General features: G+C 35.6%; 1 protein-coding gene across 1 annotated transcript; it reads left to right on the top strand.

The window, feature by feature from the left end:
• Positions 1 to 276: 276 nt before the first annotated feature.
• LOC137398145 (ATP-binding cassette sub-family F member 1-like) lies at positions 277 to 9458 on the top strand. The gene is made up of 9 exons (XM_068084250.1): positions 277 to 301; positions 465 to 586; positions 1462 to 1638; positions 3220 to 3271; positions 3618 to 3757; positions 4879 to 5027; positions 6006 to 6214; positions 7295 to 7380; positions 9360 to 9458. The coding sequence occupies exons 1-9, from the start codon at positions 277 to 279 to the stop codon at positions 9456 to 9458; spliced, it is 1059 nt and encodes a 352-aa protein (XP_067940351.1).
• The last annotated feature ends 4172 nt before the right edge of the window (positions 9459 to 13630 follow it).

The raw sequence follows: 13630 nt of genomic DNA, 5'->3' as shown, positions 1-13630 counted from the left end.
AATCTGAGCTTTTTAAAAGATGTCCTCATTCAAACGCTTGTATTTCTGGACAGGATCGGTCTACAAAGACAAAAATGACATCAAATTGTAGTTGATATTTTAGTCTTTTATTGGTCTTAATTTCTTTAAGTCGACCTTTTTGACAAAACCACATCTTTAAGGCATTATGAAGCCCGCATTCGCAGTAGCACTGCAGCTAGTCGAGGCGCTGGGCAATAGTAATAGTAAAAATTGCGTTATAGTAGTATTGAAAGTTCTATTATAATATAGTAATTCATGGTTCTCACTAATGTCCAGCAGCGTGAGTAGCAGGACACTAGTCTTCAAGACAAGGTTGCCTATCAGACCATCTCTGCTCACCTGCTCCTGTCTCTTTTTCTATGCCGTATATAGTAGTAACTGTGTTCAATTGTTGTATTATTCCATATGCTTATTTCATTTTGTATCACACCCACTTTCTGTAGATCTTGAGTCACTAAAGAAAGCTCCTAAGGTGGAGTATGATGAGGAAGAAGTGAATGATGATTATAACCCGTATCTCGACCCTGAGGAGAGAGAGGCGACCAATGACAGCGTTGTTGAAATGGTTCGTTTTCAATCAGTTATTGTACAAGACGATAAAGGTTTTTCTCTAAAATAGCTTGACCTCTTATTGCTAATTTGAGAGGACTAAAAAGTCGATAGGCATCAAAGCACAAGTAGGTAGATGGTCAAAGGTCATCAAAGTATCACCTTTGTATCAAAGGTCAAAGTGTGCCAACCTGACCTTATCTTGTCTTCTTACGTATTAAAAGAATCATCTGAAACGCTTGATGAACCATTTCTTTTTATCCTCATGCCTTTTATCCTTGTTGCTAGTGAGATTATATTTGTCAATATTTATAAGTATATATGTATGTATAAGATTTGTTGTCTTTGTCACTCAAAAGTCAAACTTAGTCGCAAATAATTTGCGTTGAAAATTAATAAAATTTGACTGAGGTTGTCATGCTTGCCTATTTCAGCCAATCACAGATGCGTCAGTTTTATCACGGCCTCAGAGATTTTAAAAGGGGGTAATTACAGCATTTGATGTTGATGGGTTCAATGGATATGAAGCGAATGGCTCTGTGGTCGACTAGATCATGTCTCGCAATCAACCAGTAGCTTGCTGTCAATGTATTGGACAGCAGCAAGCTAAAATCGCACCCCTATAGTTTCACTTTTATTAGGGAACGTTTAAACTAACTTAGCTTACATACTCTTTATTGGTTTTTTTCTTTGATTTTTAATTTTCAGCAACAATTTTTTTCTATAGATCTTAAACCTTCAAAGTTATAAATTTGAGTTTCATGTCAAATGTTTGCTGAAATTCTCTGTCGTATGTTTGAAAGTTCGTAGAGGTTTGACTTTACTATAAAGATGGTTTTACTTGGCACTGTTCAGGCTGTTATATGGTAGTTTTGATTCCTTCTGCTACAGAAGGAGGAGGCGGAGCCAACAGCTAAGCTCACCCGAAAAAAGCTAAAGATAATGAAGAAACAGAAGCTATTTGAGGAGCAGTTGGATGCTCTGAAGGCTGAGGAACAGTTCACCCTCTTACAGGCTGATAAGTCGAGCAAGTCATCTAATCTCCTCGACAACGCCCTTGCCATTAAGGTTAGACTCATCGCTCCTCAGTCACATTTAACCACAGTGGTGATCGTCATTCTGGAACCTCTTATAGTAAACATGTTATTTCTTATTAATTAATAGTTTGTTAAATATTTATTTGATGAATTATGTCATTATGTGCATAAATGGAAATTTAAGGAGGTTCTACACATGAATATTTGCTATAACAAGACTCGTGTATGATTGTTCGAAGACATGGTTGGATGTTAAAAAAACATTCTATCGCACAAGATTCACAGTAAGACATTCAAATTAACAGCCGACTATGCTGCCACTCGCACCAATCAACACCCTTGCAGCATTTAAGAATACTTGTGCACATAGATATTACACATGCCAATCTCTCACAGCTCACGAGACCACCAGAGTTGTAGTCTCCTATTAAATATCAACTGATATTTGCCTCCTTAGCCTGGTTTTGGTGTAACTTGGCAGTGTCTGTACATTACTATTTATATTTATCCGAAAAATTGGCCAAATGTTAGCATGGTTGTTGAGCATGCATAAATACACAGCTATATGAGAGTAAACTGGTGGCCTCTGGGTAGGAGTAGTGTCTTAGTTGTTAAGCCTTTATTATTAATCACAGGAAAGGATAAATTGTGTGCTCAATAAATAAATTACATTTTTTTAGAATATTCAGTGGCATACAGAGTGGCTGCAAAACTTACTTTTCAAATCTTTACTGTGGTACAAACCATGTCCATATTTCTGTCCAAATCCCTGCTAAGAAGTAAAGCCTGGTTCCCGTGTACGCCCCAAGCACTGGTGACATCGCTGCCGGGCAATCAGCAGTAAAATGTGAACCTGCACGCTGTTCAACTTTCGCTAAGAGTCGCAGGCAAAACCTTCACGAAATGCACTGCAAATGTTAAGGTCAGCATTTTTGAAATGGCTTGGTGAACGAACATTTTTATGTTCGTTTGAACAATTTGTTAATTGTTTTTCTTCAGAACAGCAAATTGTAAGAATAAACTCGGCTTCATCACAAGCTCATAATTTTGTCACTTTTTATAAAGTTTAAATGTGTTTGGATTTAAAAAGATTGTTGCACAAACTACGGCTCTGTGATCTTGGTTGGTCTGAGTCAAATGGCAAGGGAATCACTGGAGACATGCCCAGTTGCAAAGAAAAATTTAAGTCTATGTCTTTCAGTATGTCCAACTATGGCTATTAAAATCTTAGAATTAAATCTCACATCGTTTGGGATTTGAACTCACAAAGATTACAACCGCGGTGTGTAATCCAGTTGTCTAACCATGAGTCTACGGAAGGCTTTTACTATTAACAGCGTTTACTATTGACAGCTTTTACTATTGACAGCTTTTACTATTGACAGCTTTTACTATTGACAGCTTTTACTATTAACAGCTTTTATTATATACTTTATACATACTTGTTCCAATTTCACATGCTAAATATTGTATTAATTGAAACTCTTTTAACTCTATGAAACACGATGCGTTTTCGTGAACTTCTATTTCCGCTTCTTGTAAGGTTCAATTTCTAAATCAGTAAAGGAATTATCTCGAGTAGGAATAGCCTCTACATTCTCTCTCCGTTCAGTCAGACAAAGACAGTCCGATATCTCATTTTTACATTTTACCAGCATCGAGAGGTACCAGTATCGTCATATTCAAAGTTTTGATGGATAGATTCTGCTGGAACACTAACATTGTTTATACGCGCACACACCTATATGCACGAATTATTATTATTAATTCAACATGTTCTATTATTCGGAATTTTTATTTTGTTTTTTCAGTTTGTATTAATTAATTGTATCATTACCAAGTTTTTTTTATTGTAATCATAGCAAAACAGACTTAATTTAACTGTTACTTACTAATTATTTCACATTTACATTTAAACACATTCATAGTTGTTTTATTTTGTTTCTTAATTTATTTGACGGTTGCGCGTCGCAACAATTTTGTCTCACACCATCCCTATACTGTTCGTAGAGGTGAAGGCAGACGATACACCCCCTATACTCGCTGTCCTAAATGCTGACAAGAAGCGTCTGGAGTTGCTAGAGCTAGAGAAGAAGTTGTCCGCTGACTTTGAAAACGGGCAGGCTGACGCGGGCACCCGTCTTAAGGAGGTGCGGAATATCCCTCAACTGTTCCTGAGGCTGGGAGAATAAATGCTATAAACACTTTTGGAAGCGTTTTAATATATGTGTGTAAAATCATTGGCATAACATATGTATAGATACATCTTTGCTTACTAATAGATCTGACGGCATAGATCAACAGCACTAGTTTTCATAGAAAATCATTAGACTGTCGTAACCAAATATCATCGTTAACCTGATTGGCTTTTTGCGTTTTGTTGCTTATCTGAGCTTATCTGGGAATCTCCTACCTCCCGACAGCATGTATTTTATCTCCTGTTCAATGTGGAGTTGCTTTCTCTTTAAAACTTGGGCTTGTTTCATTACGGTTAAAGATAAACTTACACTAAATTCTAGTAGTCCTTAACAGAGAATATCAGTATCTTCTATCATTTGTGATAGTTTATGATGTTGAAGGTGATCTGACTCCCAGGATATTTCAAGATTAAAATCTTCATAAATTGATCACAATTAAAACACTCAGATTCAAGAAAGTGTGATTATGGCATCTATAGTTGCTAAGAGACAGAATAGAGGCAACTTTAACATAATATCTGATATTAATAAAGAGAGAGACCGGTCAGCTGAGTAACTAGTGCCGTTATTTCAGCACGTATTTTCCTCCTTGACATTTTAACCATGATCTTTACTTGATTTTAATCTTTAAACATCCTGGTAGTCAAATTCCTTCAAAAAAATCGCAAATGATAGAACACTGATAATATTTGATAAAAACTGCTATAATTTATGTAGAAATATTTATATAAAGATATATTTAATTTTGTTTAAAATGTATAATTATATTTATATATAAAGATATATTTGTATTTAAATCTTTATTTGTATATAAATGTATTTATGTATAAATATATATGTATTTATCAATTTATATTTATATTTAAATATATAAATATCTTTATAGATAAATATATATCTATAACTATATATGTAAATAAATGTTCTATCTTTTGGTTTTATCTCGAGTTCATTAAAAAAATTGAGGTTAACAAAGTATTTCTCCTTGTGTGTACTACAAGGTGTTATATGATTGTGTTAAAATATTGTGAATTAAAATAGAGACCACAACTACATCTGATTATATTTGTTAGGTTTACAAGGAAATGAAAGCTATCGGAGTAGATTCAGCGGAACCCAAGGCTAGGCGTACCTTAGCCGGTCTCGGTTTCACCAAGGAGATGCAGGAGAGACCAACCAAACATTTCTCTGGTGGCTGGAGGATGAGAGATTATCTTGCCAGGTCTGTCCTCTAGGACTATAGAAGTCAGAATATTGCTCTATTGTGATGCATGCTTGGGAAGGTTATCATCTCGTTATTATATTGTAAGATGACTATTTGTTCATTTATACTTTTACAATTACTAATACCATGGCAATGCGGGAGGCTGTGAGAAATTATAAAGTGTAATAACTAATTGCACAATTACTCCATAGTGTGGAACGCAATCAATTGGCACAGGTGGAGGAGTGACAATTCATGAACTTAAAAGCTGTGAGTTCGAATCCTATTTAAAGCGATCTTTTTTCTAACCTCGACGTGTAGCTTTGGACGAATAGATGGACACGGCTTTTAAAATTTCCTTTTTACTAAAAAACTACTTTGCAAACGTTACATATTCATGTTATTTATATATATATTTTTTTACTTTTCTTTGGACTTATGGCTATGAGAGTAATATTTACATATATATATGTGTGTGTTATTTTATTGGTAATCATTTTATTTCAAATAGAAATGAAGTGTTATTTTCAAATTATCCCATACAATAATATAAGAAAAAAAGGGCAACAGTCAGCTACTAAAATCGAATAAACAGTTTGACAATCGTGTTTATGTGACAATCGTGTTTAAAATGTCTTTTTCTGCTAAGAGAACAGATATTAGGTAGAAGATTGTTAAAGTTGCTGATCGAAGAATAACAAACATGACAACATTTCAGCGTAATTTCCAAACTGCTGCGATTAGTTATTGCGGAACTGCCACCATGATAAAATATATAACTCACTAGAATACCCTCTTTGATGATGGTTTGGACAAAAACACAGAGCTATGTAATACACAGCCATTAAGCAACTAAAAATGATTTGTCTTTAGAAAAAGACAAAATACTTGGCATAGATTGCATCACCAACAATTGTTACATGCAGGGATGCAAGATAAAATAGTTTGAAATCTGCATTATAATGTTGTATAGAACAAAATATACACATTTATCAGAGCCTTGTTCCTTGAGCCAACCCTCTTGCTACTCGATGAACCGACCAATCACCTCGATCTGAATGCTGTCATATGGCTAGACAATTACCTGCAGAATTGGAAAAAGACCCTCCTGATCGTTTCCCACGACCGGTCTTTCCTTGACAACGTCTGCACTGACATTATTCACCTGGACATGCAAAAGCTCTTTTCCTATAAGGACATCTATGGTGGGTACCTGCATTATACTAGAAACTTAGGCTATATTCATGTTTCTCAGGGGCAATTTTTGTGAAACAGTGCTTATGGTTGGTAGAATTTGCTTAATTGATGCCGCGTGATTGGTGTAGTTCGCTTCATTGGTTTTTCCATTGGCAATATGCCAGGGTACTAGCTTGAAAGGTACAGTTGTTTGACAAAGTTTTAAAACATTTAGTTGTTTTTATTTTTCTCTTAATTTATTTCAACTACACGACACACTTCTCTCATGATATGTACTTTGAAAGTTATAATGGCAAATGTTGTTATATGTTAAATACAAATCAATTTTCTGTCCAAAGACTCTTCTATTACACGGGCAACGCCGGGTGGCACAGCTAGTATTAGTATATATTTGGTTGTTTAGCATTACCATTATTAGTGTATATTTGGTTGTTTAGCATTATTAGTAGTTTATATTTGGTTGTTTAGCATTATTATTAGGAGATATGTGGTTGTGTAGCATTATTATTAGTATATATTTGGTTGTTTAGCATTATTATTAGGATCTATTTGGTTGTTCAGCATTATTATTAAGGTATATTTGGTTGTTTAGCATTACTATTGGGGATATAGGATATTTGTATATATAGGATATTAGTATATATTTGGTTGTGTAGCATTATTATTAGGATATATGTGGTTGTTTAGCATTATTTTTAGGATATATGTGGTTGTTTAGCATACTTATCAGGATATATTTGGTTGTCTAGCACTATTATTATGATGTATGTGGTTGTTTAGCATTATTATTAGGATAGTTGTGGTTGTGTAGCATAATTATTAGGATATATGTGGTTTTTAGCGTCATTATGATGTATTTGGTTGTGTAGCATTTTTATTAGTATATATGTGGTTGTTTAGCATTATTATTAGTATATATTTGGTTGTGTAGCATTATTATTAGGATATATTTGGTTGTTTAGCATTATTATTAGGATATATTTGGTTGTTTAGCATTATTATTAGGATATATTTGGCTGTTTAGCATTATTATTAGGATATATTTGGTTGTTCAGCATTATTATTAGGATATATATGTGGTTGTGTAGCGTCATTCAAGAAGATGTTCAAACAGAAGCGGAAAGAACAGATAAAGGATTATGAAAAGCAGAAGAAAAGACTGAGAGAAATGAAGGTGAGTGGGAAATCTTCAAAGGATACTGTAAGTTGTCTTTCCTCTGTTTGCCTGAGGTTTTTATCTCCGGTAGGAAGAGGGTTGAAAGTACTGCCACTGATAAGATAGATCATTGGGGGATTTAGGTTTCATTCCACAGTAGTCCTCATGAGATGCTCTCTTTAGAGTTAAATTTTCTATAACCGGAACTACTTTACTAGACTTGCTGTCACTGGCAGCGGAGTCCTGCTGCTAATCTGTCCTGGCGATTCTATAAGGCTACATTCAAGTCGCTATATTTATCATACAGGATTGACTGTTTCAAAAACTCTCTATTGTGGAATGGGGTAGCATATCCATATATTTGGAGTTGTCCTCCACTTGCCATATCTTAGTGATGTGCGACAGGCATTTTAATTACTCTATCAATGGTTTATGCGTGAATCCAACGTTGCAGCATACACCCTACGCTTTTGTCATAAGGCATGTGTTGACTGTTGTACTTTAAAGGATGGGTTGCAACAAAATTCACATTACAGTTATTTGGTATCAGAAAGTTCACCATGTCTTACTCTGTGGTGTTGTCGGTGCCGCATATGTAAAAATGTGACTACAAGCTCTTAAAAGCCCAAAAACGAAAAGCCGCCGTTGATTGGAATCTCTTTATTTATCTGACGTAGCCATGAAATTTGGTTATTGTCTTGTCACGTGATGTTCTCTCGTTAATTGAAAGGCCAATAAAAAGCTCAGTATAAAACTTATCGTAGCACTAGTTTATGACAATTACTTCGGGTTTAACCGAAGACCCCGTATCAAATATACATTGTATATATGCTCGCTACTCTACAGTTTTGTTTCGGTTTGGTCTAATCGTCAAGTCGTAATCTGATCATGTGACCCAATACTTCGCAAATAATTTCTGCAGCACTTTTTGAATATCACAAATGACCAACAGGCATGTCTTGATTATCAGACAATGATATGTACTCCTTCAAGCTAAGGCTAAAAAATTAAACAAATTTTTGTGGCAAGTTATAAGATATCACTGCTAAAAGTGACAGCATTACAATGATGATAAAACACACGCGTAAGAACAATAGACATGGTTTTATTGAATGCGTGAAGTATATTTTTGAAATATTTCGATGAATAAGGTTGCATGAAAGTGTAAACAAAAAAGATCTAACACAGCTATGTCACATTTGAGCCGTTTTGGAAAGAGAATCCAAACTGCGGCGGTCTCGTGTTGCTGCGATTAACTGTTCGTTTCTGAGCTTTTAAGAGCTTGTAATCACATTCCTATATATTTTGCCCTTACAACACAACATAGATAGATATGGTGAATCTTATGATACCAAATAACAGTAATGTGAAATTTGTTGCAAGTCAACTTTTAAAGACCATAAAATATTTCTAAGATTATATACTGCATCACCACACTAGCGCATATACAGGGACCCTATCTTAGTGATATCTCAGTGATATGCGACAGGCATTTTAATTACTCTATCAATGGCTTATGTGTGAATCCAAAGCTGCAGCATACACCCTACGCCTTTGTCATAAGGCATGCGTTGTCTGTTGTACCTTAAAAACAATAAAATATTTCTAAGATGTAATATTGCATCACCACATATGCGCATATACACGGACCCTAACTGGCTCGGCTTTTACGTATCTTTGTGAACTTAGTTTAAGACTGAAACTTCCGGAGTGCTCTAAAAGTTGTGAGGGATACGCAAAGTGTAAACATAAGATAAACAGATCGGTGTCCCTCAAACAACAGTTTGGGATTCAATTGGTTTCACCTAAGATTGTCTCTCTAACTAAGATGACAATAGAGTTATACCAAATAACTAATTATTTGTGAAGAGATGCTTTCCACTGTATCAGATAAACGGAAACCACTAGCATAAAATGGAACTGCTTACGAAACATTTTAATTTCTGATTTAATAAATTAAATCTGTTCAAACCACTTTTGCTATAGTATTGTTCCAGAGGCAGCCTGATGGTCTAAAACTCCTGGAACCAAACGCAGGTCAAGGTTCAATTCCTAAAAAGGCCACCGACAGTGACAGGAATATCATCAAACCCTAAATTACTCTCTACCATGGGCATGTCTCTAGTCATTGAGGTTCCCTTGACACTAGACTCAGATATGTACAGTCAAGATCACAGAGACATCGTTTGTACAATAATACTTTTATAAGCACGCACAACCTCTGTTTGAAGTAAGCTAAGCAGGTATCACACTCGATCTTTGAGGGATTGCTTACCCTAACATGATTACTGTTTTATTTGACGTGAAACAAATGAATCATTGAAACAAGTGTCTTGCATAAAATGGAACTGATCGAGATCGTGGAAATTCTGTCATACAAATAATAGAAACCTTTTTAATATGTGGTGAAAATATATAATTTTTGTTTTGTTGTTTTCAGTATGAACTAGAATGCAGCTGTCATGATCAGTTTATGTAAATTTGAATATAAAAGGGGTCGTATGTTCAGACTCCCTTATGTGACTCTGAGATACAAGAGTGCAGCTGAGCTGATCAAAGTTAGCAGGGTAAAGTCAGCCACTGCCTGGGTCCCTCCGTTACATTTATGATCCATACAGTAGCAGTGCAAAGATCCATCAATCATCCAGCATTCTTCCTTGCCTGTGTATCCAATGGCTGTAGACAGGTCCTCTTCTTTCAGGCACCTCCTCAATCCTATCAAAAGTTGTCATTTTGTTAACTAGCTTCTATCACAGTTTCCATGAAGCGGTTAATTTGCAATTTTGCGTCATCCACAAGATAGAACCGACCAAAGTCCACAGGTCAAGCGAGTTTCATTACTCTCAAATTTTTTCATGTTTGTGAAAAATAGGAATGACTCAGGTGAATGGTGCTCAAGAAAATGTCATGCATAAATCAGTCATTCCGGTTTCGAAAGGACGAGACAGAAGTGTGCAGCTATGACCTCTGGTGTAGAGTTCTGTATATTTTTTATCAAGGGGCTTGAGTTCATCCACATCATGCGAACATCCCACTGAAATGCTCATCGCCTGATACAGTAATACCTTAAGATGATGTGATCAGGGACCAAGCACATATTATGAGCTTGGTCCCTGATCACATTGTCTTAAGGTATTACTGTATTAGAAACGTCCAAAACTCTTGCTCTAATAATTACTCAATTGAACTCATTGTGTGAATTACCTTTAAAGCAGATAAATTACATATATATTTTTATTATATAGTTCAATAAATCAGGGTCTTGGTTTTCGAACGAGCCTATATTCAATACACAAAAACAGGGTGCCAAAAGTATGTCCTGCAATAAAAAAACACTTGGTTGCGGTTCCCGCAATGTGGTGTCACAATTATTATTTAGCCTTAGGTAGTCGATTCCTTTCGCTGCCATTGATGCTGCACTTTTCTGTGATAATCGGTGATGTTAAACCCAAAGAGCGCTGGTAATAAACTAAGATTCTAGATAATCAACAATGCCAGCGGATCCTGCTAACTCCCGACCAATACAAATACAAGTTTTGGGTTAATTAATTATGCTTCAATAAATATATTGTCATTGATAAAGGTAATCAAATCGATTAAATTGTGACCTGCGGTTGCTAGGCCCTAGGACTATATGTCAATCACACTTTCGTGAGAGATCACGCAATGCTTGAAATTAATTAGTCTCAGTCGCGAACCTCAACATCACAATAAAATGAGAGGGCTAGTGCATAATATCATCGGGAAAACATAGTATGGTGCTTGGAATCTGAGTTATTTATTATAAAATAATCTGTACATGGAGAACTAATGACACTGATTCCTTTGTCATCTTCATCGGTTCTCTGAAGTTGTCCTATTTTTGCCTGACACTAGCGTCATTATCGTAGTTGATAAATATAAGCGGTAAGCAATAAAATAAGCGGTAAGAGCACACAACACTGCATATGAAAATTGTGATGTCACAATTTTCGAGTTCATGCCATTGAACATTTCTGTGGTAGAGCTCTGGGAAAATCCTATAAACACCAACCAATGTCTGTCTCAGTATGCCAAGCAATGGCTCATTCAAAAGCCAAGACTGATGTATTAAAATTAATGATAAAAAAGTTATGTAATTGATGTGCTTCAAGTTTATGTCTTTAACTAGGCTTTTGGTTTAAAACTGATAATTTTCACAACTTGTTAATTGAATTTGGACCATTTTTAACCACCAAACTCCCGGTTAGCCGCTGCCAAGCCCTCTTTGTATGGCTTCACACTCTCATAGTGTGCTGTACAGTCATCCATTCAGTATTTTTTGTTGAGTTTGACCTTTGTTTTGCAGCCTTCGACTGGTTCCAATCACAGGAGTAACAGTAATAAGACTGTTTTAGTCCTGTCACTGCTGTCATTGTGGCTAGTAGCACTTCTAGCAGTCCTATCTTGCTGTCCTGACTAGAATGTAATGAAATGGATTAGCCATTTAGCCGTTTCCATCATTGTGATGATGCTGATTTGGAGTTGTGTGCTCTTGAAGCTACCTCGCGAAAGCTGTTTCAATTGACATGCAGGTTAACGTAGGTGCTATGTTAACAAAGATGAGGAGTTCTACACCAGAGGGTCATAGCAGAGCTAAACCTTCACCCACTGCATTTAGCGTAAATGCAACGGGTAAAAGTTGGCTCGCTAAACATAACATTTGGCTTTAAACGTGTAACCGTTTTATATGCATATTCGTTGGAGTATTAAGTCCGCGTTAAACAAGGAACTACTATTAGCCTGAGACGGTTAGTAATTATTTCTATGGCGTTGCTTTCAAAGTTCATCTACCATCGTAAATTTGAAGCATTTTTTATATGTGTTGGCTAATTCAAGGTAGAAAGACCGTGTTAAACAAGGAACTACCATTAGCCTGAAACCGTTATTGACTAGCTCTATGGTGTTGTTTTGAAATTATTACTTTTGTCACATTCAGAGACAGTGCTTCTACTTTAGTTATCTGTATAATTACGAAAATCTGAATCTGAATTGGCTTTATTGTCATCAACATAACTAATTACCTGTTTTCTGACTCGTGCGCTGTAATTAATGAACTCACATGAAAAACATGTTCGTTTTTAAATTAGAAATTCAGAAAAGTTTAAAATCGCTTTGTTATTTTAGGCTAATTTCATAGACAAATCTTCGGACAACACGGTCAAGTTCATAAAGCCTTAAAGACCGGGAGTTATGTTGTCAACGGATAATAAAATTAGGTGACCATGCAATTGCTGGGAAAATCGCAATACCGCGTCATCGGCAGTCGTCCCACCAAAACGCATTTATGCGTCTACGGCAGTGAAAATGTTAAATATGTGTCCTCAGCTATATGCATAATCTTCTGTTGACTGTTTAATCTCCCGACACAATTTATACATAAACCACTCATATTGATGGTGGTGCTACATGTAAAATGTTTTAATGCTGAAACAAACTTAAACGTGTATCAGTCAATTCTTCAAAATCAAGTATAATGTCTGCTTAGCTCACTAAAAGCAGATGTTGTGTGTGTGTGTGTGTTTTAAAGAGCATTATTGTACAAACAATGCTTCAGTGATCTTGGCATGACTGTGTATAACTAGAAGCTGACAACTTTCCCAATTGTTGCGTGCGAAAAAAGATTACATTGTAAGGGGTTTGAACTAGAAACCTTTAGCAAGGTAGATCAATGCTGATACCAAAAATACATAAATTTATTTTTGTCCGTGAAGTCTTTTCAAGTGTTTCTATTTCATTTATGGTAAAGCTTAATTTAATTTAAATTTTGTTATTTTCATATTTTAGAAACAAGCGTGATTGTGAGGCTGCTTGCTCCAACCCAGATGACTACTGTAAACTTCATTTGGTAAAAGGGCCTTGTGGTGCTCAGCTGACCTAGTGCGACAGCAGTGACAGCTGCGGTGAGTTCATCTACGGTGGCTGTAAGGGAACTCTAGCATACCTTGGTAAGTACTTCCAGTTTTGATAAAGCACCAAAACAGCCTGAAGCAGAGTGCAAAATATAAGTGACTTTATCATTCCTTCACATGTTTTTCATTTGGAATTTATTTACCTTTCCAAGACTCTGACCAGCTAATCAAAATAATAAAGTGTTGTTTGAATGCCACTTTTTATAAAGCATCACTATAGGGAAAGGTTAAAACTGCAGCACATGGCGTTCAAATAGAAGATTTATGGTACATGTAGGCTGTTGAATTTCTGTCATACATTCTGATATTAAAATGTTTTCAAATCCTACATTATTTTT

This window comes from Watersipora subatra, chromosome 6 (genome assembly GCF_963576615.1).
Source record: "Watersipora subatra chromosome 6, tzWatSuba1.1, whole genome shotgun sequence".
NCBI lineage: Eukaryota > Metazoa > Bryozoa > Gymnolaemata > Cheilostomatida > Watersiporidae > Watersipora > Watersipora subatra.
Note: the sequence above shows the minus strand (reverse complement) of the source record. Positions and strands in the feature narration are given on the sequence as shown.

Coding starts and splice junctions, on each gene's coding strand:
- LOC137398145 (XM_068084250.1), top strand. CDS start 277: ATGGTTCTCACTAATGTCCAGCAGC. Junction 302..464: donor TCTCACTAATGTCCAGCAGC/GTGAGTAGCAGG, acceptor CACTTTCTGTAG/ATCTTGAGTCACTAAAGAAA. Junction 6,215..7,294: donor TTCCTATAAGGACATCTATG/GTGGGTACCTGC, acceptor GTGGTTGTGTAG/CGTCATTCAAGAAGATGTTC.